Source organism: Rhamphochromis longiceps, linkage group LG2 (assembly GCF_057381845.1).
Source record: "Rhamphochromis longiceps isolate RC_006_pf linkage group LG2, R_longiceps_female_GT1.1, whole genome shotgun sequence".
In the NCBI taxonomy this organism is placed as follows: Eukaryota; Metazoa; Chordata; class Actinopteri; order Cichliformes; family Cichlidae; genus Rhamphochromis; species Rhamphochromis longiceps.
The window spans coordinates 3,848,903-3,876,589 of record NC_140558.1 but is presented as its reverse complement, the minus strand read 5'-3'; the positions used below and the strand labels follow the sequence as shown (position 1 = coordinate 3,876,589).

The 27,687-nt window shown below is 37.7% G+C and overlaps 3 protein-coding genes and 1 pseudogene across 3 annotated transcripts; 3 read left to right on the top strand and 1 right to left on the bottom strand.

The window, feature by feature from the left end:
• The first annotated feature begins 2,232 nt into the window (after positions 1 to 2,232).
• Positions 2,233 to 3,510, top strand: LOC146676793 (uncharacterized; annotated as a pseudogene).
• A 5,916-nt stretch (positions 3,511 to 9,426) lies between these two features.
• LOC146676792 (signal-regulatory protein beta-2-like) lies at positions 9,427 to 11,262 on the top strand. Its single transcript, XM_085415138.1, has 6 exons — positions 9,427 to 9,469; positions 9,602 to 9,934; positions 10,199 to 10,552; positions 10,631 to 10,756; positions 10,987 to 11,042; positions 11,131 to 11,262. Exons 1-6 carry the CDS (start codon positions 9,427 to 9,429, stop codon positions 11,260 to 11,262), a joined length of 1,044 nt encoding a protein of 347 aa, XP_085271264.1.
• A 5,030-nt stretch (positions 11,263 to 16,292) lies between these two features.
• Positions 16,293 to 18,017, top strand: LOC146676791 (signal-regulatory protein beta-2-like). Its single transcript, XM_085383685.1, has 6 exons — positions 16,293 to 16,335; positions 16,436 to 16,759; positions 16,852 to 17,208; positions 17,306 to 17,422; positions 17,762 to 17,802; positions 17,901 to 18,017. Exons 1-6 carry the CDS (start codon positions 16,293 to 16,295, stop codon positions 18,015 to 18,017), a joined length of 999 nt encoding a protein of 332 aa, XP_085239811.1.
• A 4,337-nt stretch (positions 18,018 to 22,354) lies between these two features.
• On the bottom strand, positions 22,355 to 25,549 carry LOC146676790 (uncharacterized). Its single transcript, XM_085415125.1, has 6 exons — positions 25,507 to 25,549; positions 25,014 to 25,346; positions 24,559 to 24,903; positions 23,651 to 23,767; positions 23,195 to 23,259; positions 22,355 to 22,492 (listed from the first exon to the last, which is right to left on the bottom strand). Exons 1-6 carry the CDS (start codon positions 25,547 to 25,549, stop codon positions 22,355 to 22,357), a joined length of 1,041 nt encoding a protein of 346 aa, XP_085271251.1.
• Between the last annotated feature and the right edge of the window lie 2,138 nt (positions 25,550 to 27,687).

The window sequence follows — 27,687 nt, the reverse complement described above, 5'->3', positions numbered from 1 at the left end:
CGAAAGCCAAAACTCTAGCGGGTCCACCAGACCCATGAACACTGGCTGAGTAACAAAAATATGAACACCACACAAGGGTTAAAGCTTTCCTTTTTGCTAAAGCATATAGTTAGAGCTGGACCAGGTGACCCTGTACTGTAAAGCTGTTCCTGTACTGTGACGGCCTCTGAAACCTGACTGTAACTCTTCAAATAAGACATTCCTCTGCAGATGATCAGTTAGCTGTTTTACAACTACACTTTGAAGATTTTTTTATATGAAAGGAAGGTTAGAGGTTGGCCTGTAATTAGCTAAGACTGCTGCGCCTAGAGATGGCTTTTTTCCTTCGTTCCTTCCTTTTTTCCTTCCCACTGTCGTCAAAGTACTTGCTCATAGGGGTCATATGATTATTGGTTTTTTCTCTATTATTGTAATGTCTGTCTTACAATATAAAGCCCATTGAGGTGACAGTTGTCATGATTTGGTGCTGTATAAATAGAATTGAATTAAATATATGCAAATTAATAGTGAATTAAGTAAATTAATTGATCATATGGCAGGTTAACAGATTTTGCATTTTATGCATGTGATCTGTTTATTTAAGGGCCTTAGGAATCAAAACACTTGTGAAATTATCTAGCAACTAGTCAAAGTTTACTTTTAAACTGTTTACTGTTAACATGTTGAGTTCTTCAATTTATACCAATGGATGTTAATGACATAACTGACATGAGATGATGACATGAGATAAAATATCCACCCATCCATTCTCTTTCACTTATCAGGGTTGTAAGGTGCTGGAGTTTTTTTCAGCAACCGTAGAGCCAGAGGCCCTTTAGCCCCTGGACAGGTCACCAGTCTTTCACAGGGCTAACACAGAGAGTCAGATATCCATTTGCACTCACATTCACACCTTTGGCTAATTTAGAATCACCAATTAACCTAAGCCCACTAACTGCATTTCTATGGACTAAGGGAGGGAGAGAGAACCCACACAAACATGGGAAGAACATGCAAGCGCCACAGAGAAAGACAACAGCCTGGATTGTGGAGTCAAACTCAGGCCTTCTTGCTGTGAGGCAACGGTTTTAACCCCCGTACTACTATGATAAAATGTGTGTTTCACAACTATTGAAAATGTTAAAACACTGAACAAACCTCCTGGTGTTCAGTGGCATAGCAGTAGTCCCTGCCATGTAGCATCCTGTCATTATGAGTTGTTTACAATGGCTACAGTCATTATCTAGGGTTATGCAAAGACATTCTTGTTGTCTAACTTTGACGATGCCTTAACCAGACTGAAACACATGGTTTTTGCAGCCTTCAGTGATCAATAAGATTTTAACTTTTAAACAATTAAAATGAATTAAATATCACTTAAATAACCCTACATTTAACCAGAATTACAATTTCAAGTTGAGTTCTTTTAAATCATTAAGGGTTAATTGTTTACAATGGCTCGATAACTGTCATATTGGCATTAATATAAAATGTGCTTCAGCTTTGTTGTGTTCTTTTTTTTAACTTTCAGTTTGAGAAACCCACAAGAATCAAATATGAGACGACAGGGCTTACATTTGGTGTTGCTTTATGTGCTTTAGTTGGAACAATGGTTGATACTGTTTCCACTCCAGTAATGGAGTGATACACCAACATAACAAGTAGCCAATCAGACTGCTCTGAAATAGTTCCCTCCCACTACCAATACTTATATCTGGATGATTCTTTTATATTAAGTTATTTTTACAACAGTATCAGGAAGGTAATACAACAAACAAACAAACAAAATCCAGAAATGGTTGTATTTTATTTGTTGCTGACGCTCAGTTTTGGATGTAAGTATTTGTAGAGACATCAGATTTACATATAAATATATTTAACTATAAATATAAATATATAATAATATATTTCAATTATTGCCATTTTTATATAGATAATGAAGAGAAGACAAGGTAAATGATTCTGTCTCTTGTTCATGTCTGACTTGAATAATATTTTTCAGATTGCTCAGATGAACAGACTTTCGAGACAAAGACTGTTTACGTTGGGGAGAATATTAACCTGACGTGCCCCCGTAGAGATGTAGGAACCTTGTTTTGGCTCAAGCTTGTTTCTGGAGACTTTCCTAAAATCTTAGGAAGATCATTTAGCTCTCAGAGTGCTGATCAGCGCATTAGAACTGTAACAGATCCTGGAATATTTGATCTGTATATTACAAAAGCACAGCAGAGTGATACAGGAGTTTACATCTGTATGAAAACAGCAAACCGAGAACTAACATTTTTGAATGGAACCTACTTAAAAGTTCAAGGTAAGAATAGAAAAACATTTTCTTCTGAAATTACATAGGTTGTTTCTATATTGATGAACAGAGGCATATATGGCATTTATTTAAGTCAAGTTTTCACAAGCTTTTCTTTCTTTTTGTCTTTCCTTCTTTCTTTTTCCCTTTTCTATTTAAATTGGTCTTTAAAATAACAAGTGAATTTTTCACATAATTTTGTTTCATTTTCGTAGGACCAGAGCCTCCTTTCACTACAACTCCTCCATCTGATCCTGTCCATCAGGAACACACAGTAACTCTCCAGTGTTCGGTCTTTCATGACTTCCTGAATAAAACATGTCCAGTAGATGACAACGTGTTCTGTTTGAGTGCAGAACCACATCAATCTCACTTGGATTCTAATTGTGCTCATGTAAATGGTGGAGATGAATATGAAAGGAACTCAGAGGGACTCTCAACAAAAACATGTTTCTACAGCTACTTCAGAAACTCCAGCTCCTCTGATTCTCAGACGTATTACTGTGCTGTGGCCACATGTGTGGAATCTTTTTCTGGAGACAAAACAAAAGCCGATACTGACGGTAACTGAATCATGTTTTTATGCAATGGGGAAAATTGGAATATTTGTCCATTTGATTAGATTCTAGTTTTTTACCTAATATTCTGTAATGCTAAATCAATCTATATAAAAAATATATCTGACAACACTTAATCATTGCTAACATAATTCATTTTCTTTTGTTTTATTTCAGCAGTCAACAAGACTAATTCAGTGAAGGACAATGCACTTCTCTATCTGTTATGTGTTGCTTTGGCTGTAACCCTGATTGTTATAGCCTCTCTAATCAGTCAAGAACAATAGCTCATGTGTGGGTTGCAATGGTATGCAAAGTCAATCATACATTAATTTACCAAACAATATTCAACAAAATTGGACTCACATTAATGTTGTGGATTTATTTATCAGATGCAGTCGCTTTACGAACAAATGTGACAGAAAAAGGAGATCAGGAAATTCTGCAGGTAGTTATGAAAAAAAAAATCTCTTCAAGCTTTTTGTATGTTTTAATGTCTCCCTGTGTAAATAAGTCTCGCCATTTTTCTGTTTCCTCAGACAGATGAAGACTCATTGGTTTATTCTGTAGTAATTTTCACTTGTGGAAAAATGGGATACAGGAACAAGGACAACAGAACCTGCAGAGGACGAAAACATCTGTACTGATTTAAAGGCTCTTGAGGTGGATTAATAGCTAGAGACATTTGACTCTTGCATTTTAAATTGTGTTAGAAATGTACTTTTTTGTACTCGCATTTTATTAATAGTTATATAGACAAAAATAAATAATTACAATGCTAATTTTTAATTTGTTTTTCTAATAGATGTACATAGTATTAATCCTATCCATGAATGGTTTTTTATTGTGGAACTTTTCTTTTTTCTGATGTTGTGATATGTTCCTACATATTGTTGTATCTGTATATATTTCTATATGACCAAATCAATATGTTTATCTCAGTGTAATGTATTGAAAGGAACAGGTGGAAACAGTATATGTATTACTCCCTTCTTAATAGACAGACGTAGAACAGTGTACTTCAAACGCCAAATTCTTTAATTTCATGTGATATAATTGTGTTGGTCACGTTTTGTTTAAAGGGAATAAAAAGTTGTCGATCTCGGCCTGCAGGTTTTGGTCTCTGTCATCAATTTCAGGTACATCTAGAGTGACTTTAAAAATCACAGTAAAGTAAGTTTGTCAGGTGATGGTGACACTTGTTCACGATAAGCTGTAGAACTTCAGACCATGAAGTTCTCACTGTTTATCTGACTGCTTTAAGGAACATCAGTGCAGAATTAAAGTTTAGACAGCAGTGTTCATGCATTAGTAAGGGCAGCATGGTGGCACACTGTTCACTGTCATTTCACATGAAAAAGGTTCCTGGTTCAAACCCTTGCTGGGGCCTTTCTGTTTGTTCTCCCTGTGGTGTGAGTGGCTTTCTTTACTTTGCTAGTTCTGATTCATAATTCTTAAGGTTCTCAATTGAATAACCTGAAATGATGGATGAAAAAAATCAGTTTTCAAATAAGTGACACTCATCTTCACTGCCTACTTTGAATTTGTGGTAACTTTGAGCTAGCTATTTGAGTTTTCTGTATCATCAATATTTGAATAACTATGTACTGTCCTGAGTACGAAAAAAAGTCTTATCTAGCTATCTATGTATATATAGGTGTGTGTGTGTGTGTGTGTGTGTGTGTGTGTGTGTGTGTGTGTGTGTGTGTGTGTGTGTAATGTGCATGTGTGTGTGTGTCTTATATCAATTTGCCAAACATAACTACTCCAAATGTCTTTTAATAAATTCCTTACTATATTTCTTTATGTCTGAACAGTAACAGGTCAAATATACATCTTCAGTGAAGCCCACAACCATATATAGTTTCCATCTATAGGTTCTAAAATATGCAAAGCAGCTTTGATGACACCAGTCTGTAACTATTGTAAATAGTGGTGTGAAACAGTTCCAGTTGTGAAAACTTGCAACTGAGACTGAATCTTGACAGTGCAGTGGAGGAATTCTGGCCCACTCATCTTTGCAGAATTGCTGTACATCAGCCACATTGGAGGCACCTTTTTAAGGTCATGAAACCAAATATCAATGGGACTCAGGTCAGCACTTTGACTAGGCCACTCCAAAAATCATCTTAGATCTTGCTTTGTCTCTTGCTTCCTTCCTCCATTCCACATATCTGTCTCTTGCTCCAGGCAATCGAAGTCTTGTCTTTAGTTTATCTTATGATCTTGTTCAATTCAATTCAATAAAACTTCATTGATCCCAAAGGTTGGCCCCATATTACCCATCTTACCCACCATACATTACACAAACATCACATGGGGAATACAGTTCAGAGAGGTATAACAATGGAAAATGCACAACATGAGGAAAGACAAGGAGAAAAAAAGAAGTCCTCCCAGACTGAGCTCCAAACACACCTTGCTGCTGTGTTTTGAATCACTGTCATGCTGCAGAAACGAAGTGTAGTTCAGCTTGAGATCATGAACAGATTCTCGGTCAAGATGTTTTGGTAGACTTAGATCATGGGTGCCGGATTGGTCTGGACCCCACCAACTCGCCCGCTGCCGGGGAACGCTGGTGGGGGTGGTGGTAGTGGCAGGCAGGACCGGATCAGAGCTGCCAGAAACACAATCCTTTGCGTGCCGTGCTTTATCCAGTCCCAGAGTTCTTTCTGCTGGTGGCGTGACACCACCGCCTGCTCCCGCTATGTGGCCGCCAGCTCAGCCACCATTTGGGCGACCAGGCCAGCCACTGGCCTGGTCGCAGTTCCGCCATGCCGCTTCCTTGGTTTCGACACCACTGTGGCAGGCAGTAGGCATGATCCGACCATAATTCTGCATTCTGAGACATCTTACTTTACTAACCGGTTGCTGTTCACACACTTTCACGGCTGCAGCATCCCAGCTGCCAGCCACACACATCACTAAGCTGGCGTGGCGTGGCGTTATTACAATGCCGCGCAGGTGCCTCCGCCTTCCCTGCCGCGCCCCGCCACGGTAACCAATTCATCTTAACGGCTCATGAGGATCTTAGTTGGTAAAAAAAACCCAAACAAAACAAATTAATGTATTTGTTGACTTGGAAGGGGGGTGGGGTAGGGCTTTACACTATATATATATGTTCTTTCTGATGTTGCTGGAAGTGTGTTTAGCTCACTAAAGGATTTTCATCTATGAATTCGTTTTTTCATTGTGGAACTTTTCTTTTTTCTGATGTTGTGATATGTTTCTAGATATTCTTGTATCTGTATCTATTTCTTCATGACCCATTTTTCTTATGTTGATGTATTTTTTTTTTTATTTTGCATTAATTTCATTTAGCTTTGACCTTCATGTTTTGTAAATATCTATGTCAATGTAGGTTGGTTTGAAATAAATAGAAAGTTACTGAACTATGTCTTGTTTATTAAATGGACTGCTTCCTACAACAAGCGAATTGCTCTGTGTTGACACACCTTGTTATCTAACAAGGTTCCAAGTAGAGCTTCATCAGATAACAAGAAGAAATTGGAGTGAGACAAAACGGGGTTTTTTTACCGTGCAATTTATTGAAAACAATGCTTAGACTGAATCAGGCTGTTTTACAGCTGCTCAAAAGTTTAGGACCACATTCCTTTAAAAGGCCAACTCTGTGTTAAATTGTGGATTATTCGTTATCTTCTGTCCGGTAGTCACACAGTCATGACGTTCTGATGGCAAAGGCAAAAAAACGTTCCCGTTTTGAACGTGGTCATGTTGTTGAACTGCATAAGCAGTGCGTCTCACTCTAGCAGCGATGCTGAAGTAAGACGTAGTACGACAATTTCCTAAATGATCCTGAGGGTTATGAAACAAAAAAGTCTAGTGGAAGACCCCCAAAAATTTCACCAGCACTGAACTGGAGGATCCAATTGGCTATCCGTCAAGACACTGGACGATCCTTGACCCAAATTAAGGCCATTACTGGTGGCATCTGAGACTGAAGGGCTTCAAAAACAAAAAAAACATCTTCAAAGGCCTCGTCTCCTTGAACTGCAACGAACTGACCGTTTGGACTTTGCAAGAGAGCTCCAAACATGGGACACTGAAAGGTGGAACAAAGTTTTATTCTCTGATGAGAAACAATGTAACCTTGATGGTCCTGATGGTTTCTAACATTATTGGCATGACAAGCAGATCCCACCTGAAATGTTTTCTACTTGCCACAGTGGAGGGGGCGCCATAATGGTCTGGGGTGCTTTTTCCTTCAGTGGAAAAATGGGGCTTCAGGAGGTGCAGGGGTATTAAATGGCTGCTGGCTATGTCAAGATGTTGCAGAGAGCATCCCTCATGACTGAGGGCCCCCGTCTGTGTGGTAACTACTGAGTGTTTTCAAAAAGACATCGCTACAGTACACAATGCCTGCAGGACAAGCGACTTCTTCCAGGAGAATGACATCACCTCTTTTGGAGCATCCTGTGTGTTCCCCTGATCTAAATCCAGTTGAGAACCTTTGGGGATGGATGGCAAGGAAAGTTTACAAAAATAGAAAACAGTTCCAGACAGTAGATGCCCTTCGTGCGGCCGTCTTCACCTCTTGGATAAATGTTCCCACTCACCTCATGGAAACGCTTGCATCAAGCATGCCCCAATAAATTTTTGAAGTGATCAACAATAACGGTGGAACTACTCATTACTGAGTTCATGTTTGGAACTTTGATTTCTTTTTTTTTCTTTTTTTTTTTTTTTGTGGAGGTGTGGTCATAAACTTTTGATTACCTCTAAAACAGCCTGTTTCATTTTAAGCAGTGTTTTCAATAAATTGCAGGCCCAAAACAATGTTTTAGTTTTTAGTGCTCTTGAGCAGTAGTTCCCCAGGCTTTCTAGAGGTCTTACTTTGGACATTTGGATGTTTTTTCACTCATCTATAGTCATAACAGATGAATTAGCACAGAACCACTTTTTAATTGTAATTTGAAATGCTTTGTTACAAACAGCCTGTTGCAGTTTGATGGGCAACAAGGCATTTCCCAAAAAGCAATTAGCTGAAAACTTGGTGAATAGTAGCATGCTGTGTTGGAAACTTAAGTAAACTGCAGGAGCAGAGGATGCTAAAAAAGTGGTTCGCCTAAAAAAAACTATTTACACACCAAATATTGGCTTTGAAAGTCATTAGAATTGTATAAGATTTTTTTGTCTTATGTACTCTGTTTTCCTCTATTTGTGCAACTTTCAGTAAATCACTTTCCTATTTCCTATTTTGGTACTAAAGGTGGTGGTTAAACATTTTGCACAGTACCTTATTTTATTGCCATGTGTAGCTCAGTGTTATACTCTCGTAAAGTATGGGATTTAGAATGAAACAGTGCAAATAATGGCATCTAAATACAATGATCAGTCTGTTGGTTCTAGAGGTAGGGAGAAGCAACCTGTCGCTGAGCAGACTCCGCTGGTTATTTATGAACATATGCAGAGGATGCCCAACATTGTCCATATTGTCTATCAGTTTTTTTATTGTCCTCTTCTCTGCCAGAGTGTCCAGCTTCAAGCCGATCACAGAGCCAGTCTTCCAGATTGGTTTTGTATTGACTTTGTTGATATACATTTCTCATACTTAATAATTCTTCGATAGGGAAAAGCTGTTTCTAAAGTGGTAAACTACGGTGAAACTGTTGGTTGTTTCAAAGCTACATTAAAACATTATGATCTTCCCTAATTTGCAAAAGGGAAAGCAACCCCCCCCCCCCCCAAAAAAAAAAAAAAGAAAAAGAAAAAAAGATGTATTTGTTGTCTGGGAAGGGGTGGGGCTTTACATTATAACTCTTCTATCTGAAGTTGCTGGAAGTGTGTTTGGCTCACTAAATAGCTGTGCAGCAAACACAAAAATGGTCCACACACCACAAATGGACCCCATAGGTCCATTGTGCAAGCTGCAATTATGACTATTTAAGTTTTAGACTTAAGCAACCTCTATTGGACATACAGATAAATGCATGTAAAATGTGTGCTGGGGTCTTCACTCTTAGATATGACAGAGCACTGTAAATCAGATAACACTCGAGATCTAACCTAGATGTATTGCCTAAACCTAACCAGGCAGGATGTGAAAATGATAATAATCAATGACTGAAAGGAAAGTTTAAACATGGTCCCAGACAGGACTTAAACCCCTAACACACCTATATCATTACATTAACATTTTATTTTATTTTTTTACATTTTAAAGATGAACATTTTAAACTGGTAAGGATCCATCATGTCTATTGAGAAACACTGAACACTTAAAAGGGTTGTTTGAAATGATATGAACAACTGACCAATACAATCACTTCGTAGAAGAACCTGCTGAGACACAATGAGGACAGAGAGTAAATATTGGAAAGCAAAGACGAAACAACTACAAGATGAACCCCTAACATTAATTAGAAAAGGAATTTACCTTATAATTAAAATGGCTAAATATATAAGGAAGAGATGACCTGCCCTGGACAACAGAAATGTGTGACAGGAAGTGCACTTGAACCTTTATTCTGTGGTAACCAATCAGATTCATTTGACAGTGTGACATGCTGTAATACCTCCTACAGTCAATGAAATATCTTCAAGCTCAAGGAAAGAGACACTGTCAAGATGATTGTGTTATTGGTTACACTGCTTTATCTCCATCAAGGATGTAAGTTTTTTCTTTATTTTATTTTGTATTCCGTGTATTCTGTATTCATGTTCATATTCATATTGTTTTCATGGTTTTCAATAATCATTGTGACTTAATATTGTAGATTCTGTATGTTTTCTTTCAATTTAGATACACTTATCCCGATAACTTCAGTTCAGCTTGGTGAAACTGTAACCTTCACATGTGATCTGCGTAAGAATTCACAGTTCAGCCGTAGAGAAATCGACTGGTACAAGCAGAGTACCGGCGACTCTCTAAAATTAATATGGACACTGAAGGAATCTGCACAACCTGAGTTTTCTGCTGAGTTTACTCAATCAAGATGGAAGGTTAATTACAATGAAAATTCCACCAACCTGACCATTTTGAGGGCAAACCAAGAGGACGAGGGAATCTACCACTGTGGAATCACCGAGTGGTTCAAGAATACTGAATGGAGCGGCTCATATTTGTTAGTCAAAGGTAATAACGTGATCTAATTACAAGTTTTCCCTAACTTTAACCAGTAAAGCAGCAGTGTTAAGAAAAAATATCATCATTAATAAACATGCTTTGAAAACTGACATAATAATTTACATTTCATAAAATCTAAGATACATTTTATCTATTTTTTTAAACTAATTTTAGTGATTTCATAAGATATTCCAAGTGAAATATTTCAATGCAAGGCACACAACTGTGTAACACCTAAAGTCACATTTGCTAACACTGTTTTATTTAATCCAGGACGCACTCAAAGGACATCAGACTATACTGTTGTTCAGTCACCGCTGACAACAGTCCAGGAACCAGGAAACTCAGTGACTTTTCAGTGCTCAGTCTTCTCTGACTCTGACAAAAAGACATGTCCCGGAGATCTCACCGTGCTCTGGTTCAGAGCTGGATCACATAAAAGTTATCCAAAATTAATCTACACTGACAGAAACAAAAGTAAAGAATGTGATAAAAGAGCTGACCCCCAGAAGAGCTGCAATTATACTTTTTCTAAAATCGTCAGCTCGTCTGATGAAGGGACTTACTACTGTGCTGTGGCCACGTGTTGGGAATTATTCTTTGGAAATGGAACTAAACTTCAAATAGGTAGGACTTTGAATAATATGACAGCTAGTTTTCTCTGTCTTTCAGAATCATTAATCATTTCTTTCCTTTTTTTTCTAGAGCAAAAGGCAGGTTCTGAATTTACTGTGCTGGTTATAGCAATAATCTGCTTGTTTATTTCTGTGATTCTTAATATTGTTTGCATCTGTTGCCGAACTCCAAGAGTAGCATGTAAACAATTTAAAGGTAAGTGTTATTCACTGACTCTAAATCATTTTCAATAAATTGTATTTGGTACATATTTTATATACACTTTTACACTTGATATTAGCTGCTGAGTGCACACCCCGTTACATTTGAACACATCAAGGTCAAGAACATAATTTTGATTTTTAAAAAAGTAAAATTGTCAAGTCCACAATTGAAAGCATGAGGTAATGTGGATTTTTATTTTTTAAAATCAACATTATGCCCAGAAAACAGCTCTTCACAAGCAAGACAAGATGCCTTGAGCCAAACAATGAATGAACATGTAAGTAATAAGACTAAGTCATAATTGTTAATTCAGGGGAACGATTTACTGTAGTTTTATATAACAATATTAATTTTATTTTGCATAGACTGAAAGTGGACATGATGTAAACTATGCTGCACTGCATTTCTCTGGAAATAAAAGTGCAAGAGGAAGGAAGAAGAAGAATGAACTGGAAACTGAGGAAACGGTGTATTCTCACATCAAAAGCAGAGTGTGACTATGTGTGTGTCTATACAAAACTTGTCTTTTACATTGATTTGTTTAATTGGAAATAGAAAATACAAAGAACTTATTCCTGATTTTGCTGAAAACATGATGTTTTGCATATACTGTTATTTACATATTATTGTGTTTGCCTGTTCTTGTTTTCCTGTTTCTGTGTGATGTTACAAATGATTAAATTAACATGACTCACAATATCAATATTGTCTCACAGTGTTAATCGTGACTAGCTTAAGTCAGTTCAGTCTGTCTGCATCCACTTTCAAATTGATTGAGATTGGAAATGTTTTTCACTCTAAGTTTAATTATTCTGACTTTAGTCTTGCACCAACATGATTTGCCATTGAATTTGCGACATAAAATAGATGTTATTCCTGGCTTTGGAAAGGGCTAAAGAATCAAACAAGGTTGCAAGGGGCACTTGTCCAGATTGCTTTTTCACTTTTTTGGGGGAAAAAATATCACGCATTCCTACATAGGAGACACTATGGTTGGGAATCTACAATTGGATGAGAGATGACCTGACCTGCACTTCCCAAAAGGTTGATTCTGTTTATCTGGACGTAGCGTTTTCGGTGGGAGAAACATTTTGTCACTCATCCATCATTAGAAAATAACAAACTTCTTTGTAGAGTACGCTTGGGGAGTGTGATCGTGTGTACAGCGTCTCTTTATGTCTGTCTCCACGTTGGTTGAGTGTGGACTAAGTGCATATGAGAGCATGAGGGTGGGAATGGATGTTTGTATCTGTTTGTGCCTGTATGTCTGTGTCTATATGTCAGGTTGGGTATCAGGCGCCACCTCTCTGGGGACATCTCAGGCCCTCCAAGGTTTGGAGGCCTATCTCCCCCCACCACCACTTCCCCTGCCAGTGGCGGACTCCCTCAGACATCGGTGCGTTGGTGGTTCTTTGTCTCCTCCATACCTGCTTCATGCCCTGGAGGACGGGGCTGTGGCCCCCCCACACCCTCTAGCAGATTATTACATGAAGGAACCTTTTAAAAAACAAAAAACAAGCGCGTCCATGCTCACAGGTGTACACACGGGTGATCACACACACAAAGCACCTCAAAGCACACTGTGTTCTGTTGATCTTATGTGCTGCACAATAATGTTTAATATTTAGTATTTACTGTCATATTCCCATATATCATTGTGATGTTGTTTATTCTATTACTCTTGTTCTCTTCTGCTTGTTTTCTTTTTTCTTTCTCAGCAGGTGATCCAGGTGATTGATATGTGCATTTTTTTTTCTCTGCCCGTTCTGTTGGTTTATGTGTTTTGCCCTTCTCCCCCGTCCCTCTTCTCAGCTGTTTCTCTTTCCCTCTTTCTTTCTCCCCTTCTTTCCCCCAGTCAAGTCTGTCCCGTATTCAGTAAGTGAAAATAAAATAAACAATAAAAGATGAATCAAATGGACCATTACGGCAAGGCTGGGATGGTCAATTTGGTAAAGTAAATCCGTTGGGCATCTTTGTTTGCCTTTAGACAACAATTCTGATGCAAAAGAGCCAAACGGGACAGACAAAAAAAAAAAAATATATATATATATATATAACAAACTTCTAACCCAATGCATAAAATAAAACTGAAAGACTCTTTTGTCACATAACCAAAATAAATTGTGAACTCCTTCACAGAATTCTACAAAAAATGTATATAGAAATACAGACTGGATGATAAGATCAAGAAGCTCAAGATTGTAAAATCCTCAGAGAAACTGCAAAACCCCCAAGAGCTACATCCAAGAGTTAAAGTTCTTGACAACATCATCAGAAAAAGATCACACTGTGCCTTATACTATGATACTGGCAGAATGGTTGCCAGAAGAAAGCTTCTACTCTCTCAAAAGAACATGACACCACAGCATAGCTTTACAGAACAGCATCAAACAAACCATAAGACTTCTGGAATAATTACTTTTGGACAGACAAGACCAAAGTGGAGATGTCTGACCAGAATGCACAGTGCCTTGTTTGGAGAAAAACAGACGCACAGCATATTAGCACAAACACCTAACACTAACTGTCAAGCACAGTGGTGAAAATATAATGGTTTAGGTTTGTCCAACAGCTTGAGCTTGGCCAAACCATGGGAGTCTGCAACAACGATCACCACTCAAACATATCTACAGTATAACAGCTGGATTTACCTGCTGCAAATAAACTTACCTGCAAAATACCTACCTGGCCTCTCTCTCATCAATTATGTTGTAACTATAGGAATCCAGCCTGCCTGCTAACAGCCACTCCAAAGCTCTGGTTCAAGGACACAACACGTGAGATTTCACACTGCTATCATAAATCTAGTAAATATTTAGCAGCCCTTCCTTGCCCATTGCTGACATCCCTTCTGTGCTTTAACATAAACTCTAGTCACAGTCCAGTAGAGATAATGCCCACGTACCAGTTGTCCACTGAAAGACTTTGCCAAAATATAACCAGATTCTTTAAAGAATATGTTGACGTATTCTTCAGATTGTCCAATAAAATGTAACCAAATACATGTTTTAACACACCAGAATTAAATCTCCTTCCACTTGGCTATTAGTGCTATTTGACTGAAGTATCGGATTTGAATTACTCTAAAATTTCAACAGCACAAAATGCTGTGAATTTCAAAGAATAATAAATAAATATTTCACCACAGTAAATTCTTACATATCAGACTTAGAAAACAGCAAGCTTTTAATGACTGACTTAATCTGAAGGTCATCAACTTCAGAAAAGGAAAAGGAAGAAACTTTTAAAATTACTGCGATTAGCAAACAGGGTATCGACAATGAGAGTTAATAAATATGTGAAAAATGACTGAGCTCTGTGCAGATTGTGAACTGTAAATAAAAATAGCATACAATGATTTGCAAATCTCAGAAATGCACATTGTGCGGAAAATGAATTGAGTAGGACACTATCATAGGGATTAGTCAACATCTGTAGTGATGCAGACACTGTCCTTGTCTGTTGTGTTGAGTTGAAGGGACAGCTGGGATTCACTTGTCTTGTGCCTTTACTATAATGACCATGAGGTGTAAGTAACGACTAAAAGAAAAAGACTTAGATTAAAGGTGGAAGAAATGTTTCCTCTCAAGACTGTTAGTAACTAGGTTAAGAGCACAGTCATTCAGTAGGGGATCAGAGTAGAGCTACTACTTCTGCTTTTGCAACATCAAAAGGTGGTGTGAGTATCTTAGTTGGATGCCTGTTTGAAACCTTCTATTTGGAGTGTTTCTAGCATGTCCTACCCCAGTGCATGCATTCCATTCAAAAGACTACCCGACAGAAGCCTTAAAAAGATTGTGGCTTTGTGCAAACTGTGCAAAAAGGGAGTTTGCATACCACTGAAGCACTTCAACCTTACGGTACCATCTAAATGCAAAACGTGTTGCAGCGAGCAAAGAAACTGTGGGAGCTGTTAGCGCTAGCAGTTTGAGTACCAACAAAAGATGTCGGCAGCCCAAACTTGATAAAATGACTGGCTTCAGGACCAAAATTATTAGGTCAACATCGGACAAACTTACAAATTCTCCCGCAAATGGATTGCTCTGGACTGTAGACCACTATCAGTGGTAGAAGATTGGGGGTTAGAAAATGTGCTACAGATTCAGATGAGCATACCATACCATTTTACTTAAAGTACTTAAAATAACACTTTATTTTTAAGTCTTCCCAAATTTTGGCCAGGGATATTATTTTTCTCTGTTTTGCTTTGAAATGCAGTTTAAATGCCCCCCCCCATAAATTAAAATAGGGTTTTGTGGAGCCACCTAATGTAAATCAAAGCAAAAATCATATAGTCAAAATCTGGCATTATTGTAGCTTTTCCTATAGCTTCACCAAGGGGTTAATATGTGTGTGTGCCTTTTTTTTCTTTCAAAGTGTTTAAACAACTACTGGCTTGTTTCCGGTGTAATTTGCTCAAAGAAACTGTTCATAAGCCTTGGTTTTTGCAGAGGCTGTGGAAATTTTCATCTAATAAAGCCTGCACACTGAGACGGTGTTTTCGGTCAAGGAAAACGCAGCGTTTTGAAAATGCTCTCCAAAGCTGATACATTTGAAAATGCCGTTTTCGTGTTGCAGTGTGGACAGCGAACCTGGAGCCTTTTCAAAAACGATGACACATTTTAGTCATGTGATGCAGTCATGTGACCAACTAAACTAAGATAGCGGAAGGCATTATACAGTAGTTGTTTTGTTTGCTCTCAATTTTGGCATACAGAAATGACACAGGTCGAATCATCTTGCATTACACATATGCGCAGTACTGGAAGCGTTTTCGGCCGTTTCAGTGTGGATGCAAAACTCTGTGAAAGCGATAGTGTAGACAAACGCCGTTTTCAAATTTATCCGGGCTAGTGTGGACGTAGCCTAGTAGACTCTCCCAATCCTGGGACAGCCATGGGTTTAAATAGCAGTCAACAAACAAAAGGCATTACACACTTCACCCAAAGAAAGAGTTAACAATCCCTTATCACCTCTTACAGTGGTTGATCCCCTTGTCTCTTTCCCCTCTTCACCACCTATAGAATCTTTCCCCACATTGGTGTCAGGCTTCCTGTGTGAATGCTCCCTACTTTCCAAGATACAATCACCTGACCCCCCACCACATGATCTGTCTAACGGCGTGAATAAGGTGTGAAAACAGGCATGCAAAAACCAGGTGACATAAAAGCACTACTACTAACACAATACATCAATACATAAATGAAAGAAATTCCAATATGAGGCTAAATCACTCTTATTCTAAATCACAATTACTCTTTGAGTCCGTAAGGTTTAACAACAAGCATAACTATAACATGTAGGGAACAGTGTTCGAGTTAACAAAATAGGCAGTTACAATACAAGATGAAAGAAAATGAGAGCTTTTGCAAAGCCCAGGAGGAGGCAAATGTGACAGGAAGTCTACATTTGAATCTATTCTGTACTGACCAATCAGAAGCATCTTACTGTCTTACCGAATACAGTGATTTCACCTCCTTCATTCTGTGAAATACCAGCAAAGTCCTCAACAAGGAGCAGTGTCACGATGGTCATGTTATGGATTGTATTGCTTTTTCTTCATCAAGGATGTAAGTGAGCATTTTACTTTACTAAAAATGTTCTAAATTGAGAATTTATTGTCAAATAGATGTGTAGAGAAAACTATAACTTTTCTATATTCTAATTCAGATACTCTAGTTCCAGTGAAAATGGTTCAGCTTGGTGAACCAGTGAACATAACATGTGCTTTGCCCGATGGGGTCAGCAGTAAAGGAGTCCACTGGTACAAGCAGAGTGTCGGAGATACTCTCAAATTAATAGTGTCACTGTTAAAAACTGCAACACCCGAGTATGGTCAAGAAATATTTAAATCAAGATTTCAAGCACATTTTGATAAGAAATTTAGCAACCTGACCATTTTGAAAGCAGTCCAAGACGATGAGGGAATCTATCACTGTGGAATGATAGAGTGGATTAATCTTGAATGGACTGGAACATATTTGTTAGTAAAAGGTAAGTTAGTCATACACTGTCCTACTTTTATAAACTTTAAAGGTGTTTCAGGTCATGTTATAAAGAATATTTTTGTGTTTTGTATTCCACAGGAAATAACGAGACAGCATCAGATTATACTGTTGTTCAATGGCCAACAGTGTTAAATCCACTGCGCTCAGGAAATTCAATGACTCTCCAGTGTTCAGTCTATTCTGACTCTGACAAGATGTGTCCCAGAGATTATAATGTGTTCTGGTTCAGAGCTGGATCAGATCCATTACACCCAAGCATCACCTACACTGATGGAAACAGACACAGTGAAAGTGAGAGAATATCAGACTCAGAGGAGAGGTGTGTTTATCGCTTCTCTAAGAACGTCAGCTCCTCTGATGCTGGGACTTACTACTGTGCTGTGGCCACATGTGGGGAGATATTATTTGGAAATGGAACTAAACTGGACATTGAAGGTATTTGGTCTTAAGTACTTTAATCTATACTGTATATAATATATATTCCAAGCTGATAACAGTTTTTGAGAATTGATTCTTGGTTTGTTTTCTGTAGTGCAGCCAACACAATCAGGATTCATTTTAACGGCAATATTAATAGTTTGCTTGGCCATTTCTCTCTTTGGAAATGTTGTCCTGATCTTCAACCGAAGAGTATGTAAACCATTTCAAGGTAAGTGTTATAAAAAGCTGAAATTATTTAAAAGGCTAAAATTATTTCAGTCATATTTTTAAGACCCAAAATCTATGGATTATACAAACATGACAGACGTTATACTGTAAAACTATAAAGAGTCAATTACTGTACATGTTTTCAATGACGATTGAGGTGTAGCATTGTGATTTGTGTTCCTGTGTGTACTTCATTTATACAAACAAATTTATGTGAATAAATAATTGTTGTCAGTGATCATTGACAATAATTTGTGAGTTAAATGCCACATTAGGCTCTCTTCACTACTCTATTTTGTTGTTGTTTATGTAATACATGTAATTTGCTTTGCTATATCAGATACTGCAAAAAAGACCTCAAACCGAGCAGTACATCATCGTGTAAGTAATTTAAATTATTATTATTCAGTTAATATTTGTCAAAAACACCTTGATATCACTATATACATAACTGTTTTACTTTTTAAAATAATACACAGAGTGAAGCTGATGAAGAACTAAACTATGCTGCACTGCATTTCTCTGAAAGAAAAACAAGGGGAAAGAGGAAGACTGAGTTTGCTGAGGATAGTGTTTACTCTCAAGTTAAACGCTGATGCCAATGACAGTGTTTAGGATTTCCCGAAATTTAAATTGAACCTGACATCAAACCCAATATTTGTGATTCTTTTGTGTTGTTATTTTTTTTGTTACGAAATATTCCTTGTGAACAGTTAAATTGTTTCATCAGTGACAGTATATGGCCTCTAAAGACCAGAAATTTAGATTTTTTTTTTTCATTTCTGCTTTGCATATGGGATTTTTGACTGTAATAGCTAGTCATGTCTAGTCATGCTTTCTGTGATTAAAATAATAATATGTTGATTTATGCAGGTGTTTTGTGTGTGTGTGTGTGTGTGTGTGTGTGTGTGTGTGTGTGTGTGTGTGTGTGTGTGTGTGTGTGTTGGGCCACTACGGCGTGACTTTCCGGACTGATATATTGTAGGAAATTACTTACAGTGCGGAGAGGTAACTGCAAGTATGCTTACACACATAGATTATGATTAGAATAAGAGTCTGGGTCAGAGAGTCCCGAACATGATATTCTAAACCAACTTTGAATCGCTAGAAGAACAATAGATATTAACATTAGATTAACAAGGCTAGGCAGAGAGGTGTTTTGCTTTTCTGTCTCTTACAGACGAGGGAGCAGATACCAGATGAGGTCACGGAAATACGAGGATGATTTGGAGCAGACACCAAGACTGCCATCTCCGTGCGGAAAGAAGATAGCTGCTATAATCTGTTTTTGTCTCACTATACAATGTTGTACAGCTCACTTGAGGGTCATCCTTTTTGTAAAACATGCTGCTGGTTCACATAGAGGTCCACAGTGCCGTGTAAACTTGTAATTTCAACTGCCAAAAGCAAGTAAATTCTTTTTTTAAAAGACAAACCTTTCTCCTGAGATTCCTTCCAAAAATTCTGAACACAACAATTTGGTTACCCCTGACATGATTTTTGTTTCATTCCTATGAAATAGGAGGAGGAGGCCCAGGGTACAGCTTTCACTATCTTATAATGCTGTGACTGTAGCCATTCCCCAACACTCTGTGAATGGTACTCACGACAGCTGATCTTAAAACTGATCTCATAGCTCATTGTCAATCAGTTAATCAATGGTGCTAGTTTCGGTCAGTATGCCAACATACTGTTTATAAGGTTGGGGAATCCTGCAGGCCAGTCAACAAAAGGAGAGGGAGAGAAAAATAGAGGAGAAGGAGAGGGATAGAGAAAGGGAGAGAGAGAAGAAACACTAAGAATCTGCTTTATAGTGCGTGTCTGTGAGTATCTGTTTGTACACCTGTCCATGTGAAAACACTCTCCAAACCATCAACGTGTCTTTTAGACCCCATTCCTACAAAACTGCTCAAAGAAGTCCTGCCATTAATTAATTCTTCGATCTTAAATATGATCAATCTATCTCTAATAATCAGCTATGTACCACAGGCCTTCAAGCTGGCTGTAGTTAAACCTTTACTCAAAAAGCATCTCTAGACCCAGCAGTCTTAGCTAATTATAGGCCAATCTCCAACCTTCCTTTCATATCAAACATCCTTGAAAGAGTAGTTGTCAAACAGCTAACAGATCATCTGCAGAGGTTTATTTGAAGAGTTTCAGTCAGGTTTCAGAGCTCATCACAGCACAGAAACAGCTTTAGTGAAGGTTACAAATGATCTTCTTATGGCCTCTGACAGTGGACTCATCTCTGTGCTTGTCCTGCTAGACCTCAGTGCGGCGTTCGATACTGTCGACCATAATATCCTATTAGAGCGATTAGAACATGCTGTAGGTATTACAGGTACTGCACTGCAGTGGTTTGTATCATATCTATCTAATATACTAAACCTAATGCCTAAAACCTAATACACTAAACCAAGGCACAATGTACATTTCAATTCCTTTAATTTTAAATATGTTTATATTGTCCATCCTGTAAAATAGTCAGATGTCTATTCATATTAATGTACAGAATTCACCTGCTTGCTGCTACTACTGCACATTCACCCAATGTATATATATATATATATATATATATATATATATATATATAATGTTCTTCCTCTACACCCACCCCCCCCCCCCCCCACAATTTTTTTGCACATGTCGAGGAGCGTGTCAGGCTGTGTGTTATACTTGTATAACTATGCATGTGACAAATAAAGAACCTTGAACCTTGAACCTTGAATATACTCCAATTTGTACATGTAAATGGAGAGTCCTCTTCACACACTGAGGTTAATTATGGAGTTCCACAGGGTTCAGTGCTAGGACCAATTCTGTTTACACTATACATGCTTCCCCTAGGCAGTATAATTAGAAAACATATACAATTTCACTGATAGTATAAGTATAATTTCACTGCTATGCAGATGACACCCAGCTCTATCTGTCCATGAAGCCAGATAACACACACCAATGAGTTAAACTGCAGGAATGTCTTAAAGACATGAAGACCTGGATGGCCGCTAACTTTCTGCTTCTTAATTCAGATAAAACTGAGGTTATTGTACTCGGCCCTGAAAATCTTAGAAATGTGGTCTCTAACCAGATTCTTACTCTGGATGGCATTACCTTGGCCTCCAGTAACGCTGTGAGGAACCTTGGAGTCATTTTTGACCAAGACATGCCCCTCAATGGACATATTAAACAAATATGTAAGACTGCGTTCTTCCATTTGCACAACATCTATAAAATTAGAAATATCCTGTCTCAGAGTGACGCTGAAAAACTAGTTCATGCATTTATTACCTCCAGGCTGGACGACTGTAATTCATTATTATTAGGATGTCCTGAAAACTCCCTGAAAAGCCTTCAGCTAATCCAAAATGCTGCAGCAAGAGTCCTGACAGGGACTAGCAAGAGAGAGCATATTTCTCCTGTTTTGGCTTCCCTTCATTGGCTTCCTGTTAAATCCAGAATTGAATTCAAAATCCTGCTCCTCACAAGCAAGGTCTTAAATAAACATCTTATCTTAATGACCTTGTAGTACCATATCATATGGTCAGAGGACCCGGTGGCGCCAGTGTTCGGCAGCCTCGCCTCTGTCAGTGCGCCCCAGGGTGGCTGTGGCCACAATGTAGCTGCCATCACCAGTGTGTGAATGTGTGTGTGAATGGGTGGATGACTGGATATGTAAAGCGCTTTGGGGTCCTTAGGGACTAGTAAAGCGCTATATAAATACAGGCCATTTACCATATCACCCTATTAGAGCACTTCGCTCTCGCACTGCAGGCCTACTTGTTGTTCCTAGAGTATTTAAAAGTAGAATGGGAGGCAGAGCCTTCAGTTTTCAGGCTCCTCTTCTGTGGAACCAGCTTCCAGTTTGTCAAACGGAGGGCGCCCTTACTCCCAGCATGGGCGATAGAAAACCGATCGGTGCCTATGCCATTCCCAAAATGCACTGGCTGATGTCGGGGCAGCGTGAGTACGAGCAAAATGTTTTTTTTTCTGCCGGTGCCAGTGATGCCGCCCCGAACCACGATGCCACTCCGGGAAACCGCCCGTGTCACCCGTATCAAAAGCCGCTACTGGCCATGATGCATTGATTTTTTCCTTTCCAGTCACCTTTCTCACTCACTATGTGTTAATAGACCTCTCTGCATTGAATCACACCTGTTATAATTCTCCGTCTCTCTTCCACAGCATGTCTTATCCTGTTTTCCTTCTGTCACCCCAACCGGTCGCAGCAGATGGCCGCCCCCCGATCAGAATAAACATGATTTCAGAATCATAGAAATCTACTCAACACTTTAATGCGCCAATGGAATTTATTTAGTTTGATATTTTTACACAATTATTTGGGTATACCAAATTTGAATTATACAACATGTTTTGTTGGGCCCAAAAGTACTACCATAGCTTATGTTGCAGTCAATAAAAGTAACCAGAGGTTGTGTTTCCATAGAATCAGCTGAACAACATTTGTTTGTTTTTTAGAAAAAAAAAACGCTTTTATTGGAACTGTTTATTAACACATATTAGAAAGGCCACAGCGTCTATTAACTCATTCACTGCCAGGGTTTTTGAGCATTTTTACTCATTTTTGAAGAGCCACAGAAAACTGTGTGTTATGATCATATAAACGCTGAACCTACCAAAATGAAGAACAGACTCTCTTCTGTCATCCAAAAAAAAAGCTTGTTTCTACCATTTTCCATTCTTTAGTAATCAGCTGTAGAAGAGAGGTGGGTTCCACCAAAAATGCCTGTTTTGACCACAAAAAGGGAGAAAACGAGCTTTTTGTGAAAAATACATTTCAAGCAGTCTGATGTTCACTGACAAGCTGCCCGAGGTTGTATTCTAGCCCCTCCCATTGAAAAACGTAATTGACGTCTATAGACGTCAATGGCAGTGAATGAGTTAAAGGACTACAACTCCTGCCCTTCTTGGCTTATGCTGATGTTTGCTGCTGAGAGTGGGAATCTTGTCTAACAGCAGCATACACACAGTCTTGTGTTGACTCTCTCCTCTTCCTGTTCCCTCTGTTTACTCTCACTGAGGAGTAATGGACTGTAGCATCAGTCATCATCTGAAATTACAGGTATTTTAGAATTTATGTCATCAACTTCAACTCAAGTAAGATTATTGGAATAGTCAGAAATTACATATGTGCAATATATCTACTTTTATTTAAAAAAAAACTTGCAAGATTATTCTAATATTTTGCAATATATCTTCGAATTTTTAATCAGCATTTATATTTGGTTGGGTCAATAAGTTTTTGGGCAATGAAATTTTTCAGTAATTTTACTTCCATCAAAGTGGATTTTAAATCAAGTAAGTGCATATTTTCAGCTTTAATTAAAGTCTCTCAGAAGTAAAGATGGGCAGTTTCACCAATCTGCAAAAGAAATAGGTCTACAAATTGTGGAATAATTTCCAAATAATGTTTCTCAATGTAAAGGGACAAGTCAGAAAATCAATATTGGAGGCTGGTGATTTTCAGGTCTTCAGGTGACACTAGATTAAAAATACAGTCAACACAGTTAAGATGTTCAGTTCTAAAGCCTCCATCTCTAATGGTACGGGTTTGGTTTGTTCTATTAATCCCGTAAATAATTCTACAATTTCATTTGTAAAACTATCTGTATGTGCACCAATTAACTTTATTCCAGCACTTTGTATTGTAATAAATTTAACAAGACATTGTGATATCTTTATTATATGTTGTGGAATTGCTAATCTCTTTTCCAAAACCATGCTGCAGAATATATAGTAAAAGCATATTTACCAAATCATTTGATTGGCCCACATTTGACACGTCACATCCAGCATGATTGGTCCCACGTATTTCCCCTAAAGCAATACGATTTGGGGATATGATTGGAATAATAGTGTGGTAACATTAAAACAGAAGTTTTAAGCAGTGGATCTTTAGTATTTATTTTTGCAATACAATGTTGTGATATGACAACTTTTGCTTTTCAAACACACATCTACTACTACAAAATGAAACATAGGAAAACACAAAGGGAAGAAGATGACTACAAGTGTTCCACTGAGTGTTTACTCACACAAGAATTGTGTAACAAGGTTATATAAATGCAGTGATTTATTTTTATTGTAATCCTGTGTTTTTGTTGTTGTCCTGGTATGATAAAGTGAAACAAATATTTGGATCTTAAACATAATTTTAGTTTAAAAATATATCTTTACACATACACACACGCAGTTATGATAAACCCACCTTTGCAATGCTGACAAACATTTATCCCTCTGGGGTACAAAAGAAGAAGCACAATCACAGAAATGCAACAACCTAGCAGAACTCCAAGAATAAGGACAACAGGGCCTAATCCTGGTCCTACATTAGTTAAAAGAGAGAGAAAGAGACTGTTTAATTTAATATGTGATCATCGAATTTATCAGTTGTTGCAGAAATGTTCTTATAATGATCAATATTCTATTTTTGTAGAGGTAGAGACAGCTTATGATGAGTATTTGTATTCATAGCACAGTATTTGTGCTGCTGTTAATGCTTGCGGAAGTTTGGAACATCTATTGAGTCTGCAAAGCATTGGTGACTTTTATGCACTATGCACTATGCTTCTCAACACTCAACAACCCCACACTGTAACTTTATGTGGTTTGCCACTTTGAGGCTTTGTTACTTCCACTGCAATAAAAACATTTATACTGGAGCATGTAGGAGGAAAGAAATTTCACAAACTGTTGTCACTGTGGCATCCTATTACAGTACCATGCTTGAATTCAACAAGTTTGTAAGAACAATTGGTGTTTCACAAATGTTTATGAAGGCAGACTGCATGGAGTGTGCTTTGTTTTTGTGTTTTATGTACCTGTGGCAATTAAAGTGAAATGATAACTATTAAGATTAAACCATTAATCTTAGATAACTCAAAGATTAGAGGTCTGGAAGGCTAGATGAAATGAGCAGTGGTGCATTACATTTGTCTGTACTATGTAACTTGAATAAAGTGTGATATTTAGAGACTATCCCAAGCATTGTGATGCATGGAATTAATAACATTGCATTACAGTACTTAGTACAAAAAACATCAGACTATCTCTAGTAAGTGTTTTATACTTTAATGCGAGATAATTTAAGATTTAAAGACAAATACAGATACATACGTGTCTCCACCTTAGTTCCTTCACCCAGCAGGATCTCCCCACATGTCACAACAGCACAGTAGTAAGTCCCGATATCAGAGGAGTTCTGTATCGTTTTGGTCAGGCTGTAGACACATCGTCTCTTAAGAGCTTCATCACTGTTGTTCACGAGAGGGTAAATGATGTTTGGAGCAAAACTTTCAGATCCAGCTCTGAACCAGTACGCTCTGTGGTCATCTGGACATTGGAGTGCTTTTTCTTTGTTCTTGGAGAGAACTGAACATTCGAGTGTCACAGAGCCTCCCAGACGAACAGACTCTTTCTCTGGATTTTGTTTCACATAGACCGATTTCTGATGATTGTGATCTGTGAATTAAGGCAGATTTGTAATATAAACTTTTTGTAATTGATTAAACTGATTTGCATCAGTATCACTGAACTGTTCAGACATTGGTACAAAAAGGGAAACATATTACCTTTCACAGCCAAGAATGTGCCACTGCTTAACATCTGTGAATATGTGGTTCGCGTTTGACAGAAATATGTTGCTTCATCCTCTTTGCTGACATTTCTGATAGTAAATATATCTTTGTTCAATGTGAAACGTGAATCTTTAAATGCATCAGATAAAGTTATTTTGTCAAGAATAACAGAAGCAACACTTTGGGGCAAGTGTCCCAGAGACTGTTTATACCAATGAAAGGATTTTAACTCCTTCTCAGAGACTTCACAGCCAAAAGTAACATTGTCACCAAGGTCAACAACAGTCAAAGAGATCAACTGAGGAACCTCTGTAGTTTGAATCACAGCTGAAGAAGAAAGACAAATAACAACAGAGTTACAACACAAATGGACATAATCAATGCTATTACATTAGAAAGGTTGTTACACAGCCATCACTGAGATGCACGATGGGTTTCACGAACAGTGCAGTGCAAGCAGATGTTTCCCATCATATTTTGCACTTACCTGGTGCGCAAAGAAGAATCAAAGCTGTTATTCTCACAATCATCGTGGTGCAGCACTCTAGTCTCACGCTACTGATCTCATCTTGCCCATATGGAAGGTTTAGTCACAAGGTTATAAAGGTTTCCAAAGCAGAAATCAGTGATTGGCTGAAATGTAGGAAATTACCCCTCCCCCATTCAGCAAACCTTTGTTCAATTTTCATTTGATAAAAGATGTCTTATATCAAATGAAATAAAAGTATGTCTTTCTTAGTACCTTCTGGTAGCAGTGTGTTATCAGTTCTCAGTGTCTTTATTAAGGCACTTATAAAGGAAGTTATTGTTTTTGTAATTATTAGTTGATTATTGTTAGTCACAAGCTCTGTAAATCTTTAACATCAGAAGATACTACTTTGCCACTTTGTATTAGTATTTAAATGATGATTTTTGTTGTGTCTACCAGCACAAATATAAGGATACAAAGATGCAAAAGTTTCACAAAATCATTTTCACTTCTTTAATTTCACGATTTTTCTATAAAAATCATGAATATACCTGCAGTTGATGTAGGGTCATGTCTGACCGTGCAAACTGTTTATGATCACTTAAAAACACATTAGAATTAGTTCACGGTGAGTTTTCTTACTTTAGTTTCACTTCTTAAGGTAGACACAACCCTGCTGTACCTGTGTTAAGCCCTAAACAAGAAGCTTTCTGACTATATTTGCTCAGTTAGGCCAGATATCCACCTGTGATCAAACAATTTTATTAGACACCACAAACTGAGATACAGAAGGGTGAAAAAAGTTCTTGTAACCCTTCCGGATTTCCAATTTTTTGTACGTTTGTCAAACTTATGTGTTTCAGATCAGTAAAACAAATTGAAATATTCAACGATATTAAACACAAAATGCAGTTTCTAAATGAAGGCGTTTATTATTAAAGTGGAGAAAAAATCGAAATCTACTTGGCCATATGTGAATAAGTGAGGAGGAACCACTTTTTCACAGTCTGCTTGCTTCTCTAAACAAAACTTCACTGATTTCTCAGTCATTCGCTCTAGCAGGTAAAGGAAACAGTGGTGATCAGTAAAGCTTCTAGAATTGTAGCCTCCATTTCTCCTGTATGTTTCTATTATAGAGTAACTATGGTGATCACGTCTTTTTCTTCTTTTTGGACTGGTTTTCAACTTTGCTTTGTGTTCTTAGTCTCTTGTTCCTACATAAACACTAAAATAAACATTCTATCCATGTCCCTTTGAGGTATTCGTCACCCTATTGGTGCTGTTAATGGGTGGGTCTGTGGTATTTCATGTCATATACATCAGCGGTCCTTTTTGCGGCACCGATCCGGTTTAATGACAGACAGTATTTTCATGGACCGGCCTTTAAGGTGTCACGGAAAATACAACAAAATAAAATGATACGACCAAGACAAGAACTGTGGTATTTTGTAAATATTATAATAAACACGAATTCACTCTGCAAAACCTTTTTAAAATGTTGCGCCAACAACATTGAGAGTTTCACGAGAAGCGTTTCCTTTCTGTTTCTTAATGCTCTCTGGTCGCCATGGTAACACGTAAACATTTCTTTCAAAATAAGACACACAACTACAGCACGTGAAAAGACCCAGGTAAACCCAGTTAACGATAAAAACCCTGAAAACCATAAATTTCACACCCGAGCCTCAACTGTACCAAACGACACATCTGTAGCCGGGGGTTGGGGACCCCTGATATACATGTTATGGTGTAACACAAAAGTAATGTGTAATGAATAGCATTCTTAGATATTATATTAGATATTAAATAAAGTACTGCATTACTTTTAATAAAAGTAACAATTAATATATAATACATTACTTTATTTTGAGTATGACCCCAACAGATGGATCAAACTACTGTAACATTAGCGTTTTGATTGTTTAAGTGTCATTAAAATTCTATGAGTGGAGTGTTATTGCTGTCAGCAGTTTGATGTTTTTAAACCAGACCTGACAAACGAGAAACGTTGTCAGGTCTGCACACCTAAACGGTAGCGTAAATAATGCTTTATGGTTTTCTTGGAATATAATAAGTATTTACTTAAATCATAGATCAACCATAGAGTAATTTTGCCTGACTTTTAAACAAAGTAATTTCTTTAATTTCTTGATTTTGTAATTATTTCTGCTAACTATTAGAAAAAAAATGCTCTTTGTC

Excerpts from the sequence above, each read along its gene's own strand:
- LOC146676792 (XM_085415138.1), top strand. The coding sequence starts at position 9,427 with ATGATTGTGTTATTGGTTACACTGCTTTATCTCCATCAAGGAT. Across the intron at positions 9,470-9,601 it reads GCTTTATCTCCATCAAGGAT|ATACACTTATCCCGATAACT; the intron begins GTAAGTTTTTTC and ends CTTTCAATTTAG. Across the intron at positions 11,043-11,130 it reads GCCAAACAATGAATGAACAT|ACTGAAAGTGGACATGATGT; the intron begins GTAAGTAATAAG and ends TATTTTGCATAG.
- LOC146676791 (XM_085383685.1), top strand. The coding sequence starts at position 16,293 with ATGGTCATGTTATGGATTGTATTGCTTTTTCTTCATCAAGGAT. Across the intron at positions 16,760-16,851 it reads AACATATTTGTTAGTAAAAG|GAAATAACGAGACAGCATCA; the intron begins GTAAGTTAGTCA and ends TGTATTCCACAG. Across the intron at positions 17,803-17,900 it reads ACCGAGCAGTACATCATCGT|AGTGAAGCTGATGAAGAACT; the intron begins GTAAGTAATTTA and ends AATAATACACAG.
- LOC146676790 (XM_085415125.1), bottom strand. The coding sequence starts at position 25,549 with ATGATTGTGAGAATAACAGCTTTGATTCTTCTTTGCGCACCAG. Across the intron at positions 25,347-25,506 it reads GATTCTTCTTTGCGCACCAG|CTGTGATTCAAACTACAGAG; the intron begins GTAAGTGCAAAA and ends TTTCTTCTTCAG. Across the intron at positions 24,904-25,013 it reads CACATTCTTGGCTGTGAAAG|ATCACAATCATCAGAAATCG; the intron begins GTAATATGTTTC and ends CTTAATTCACAG.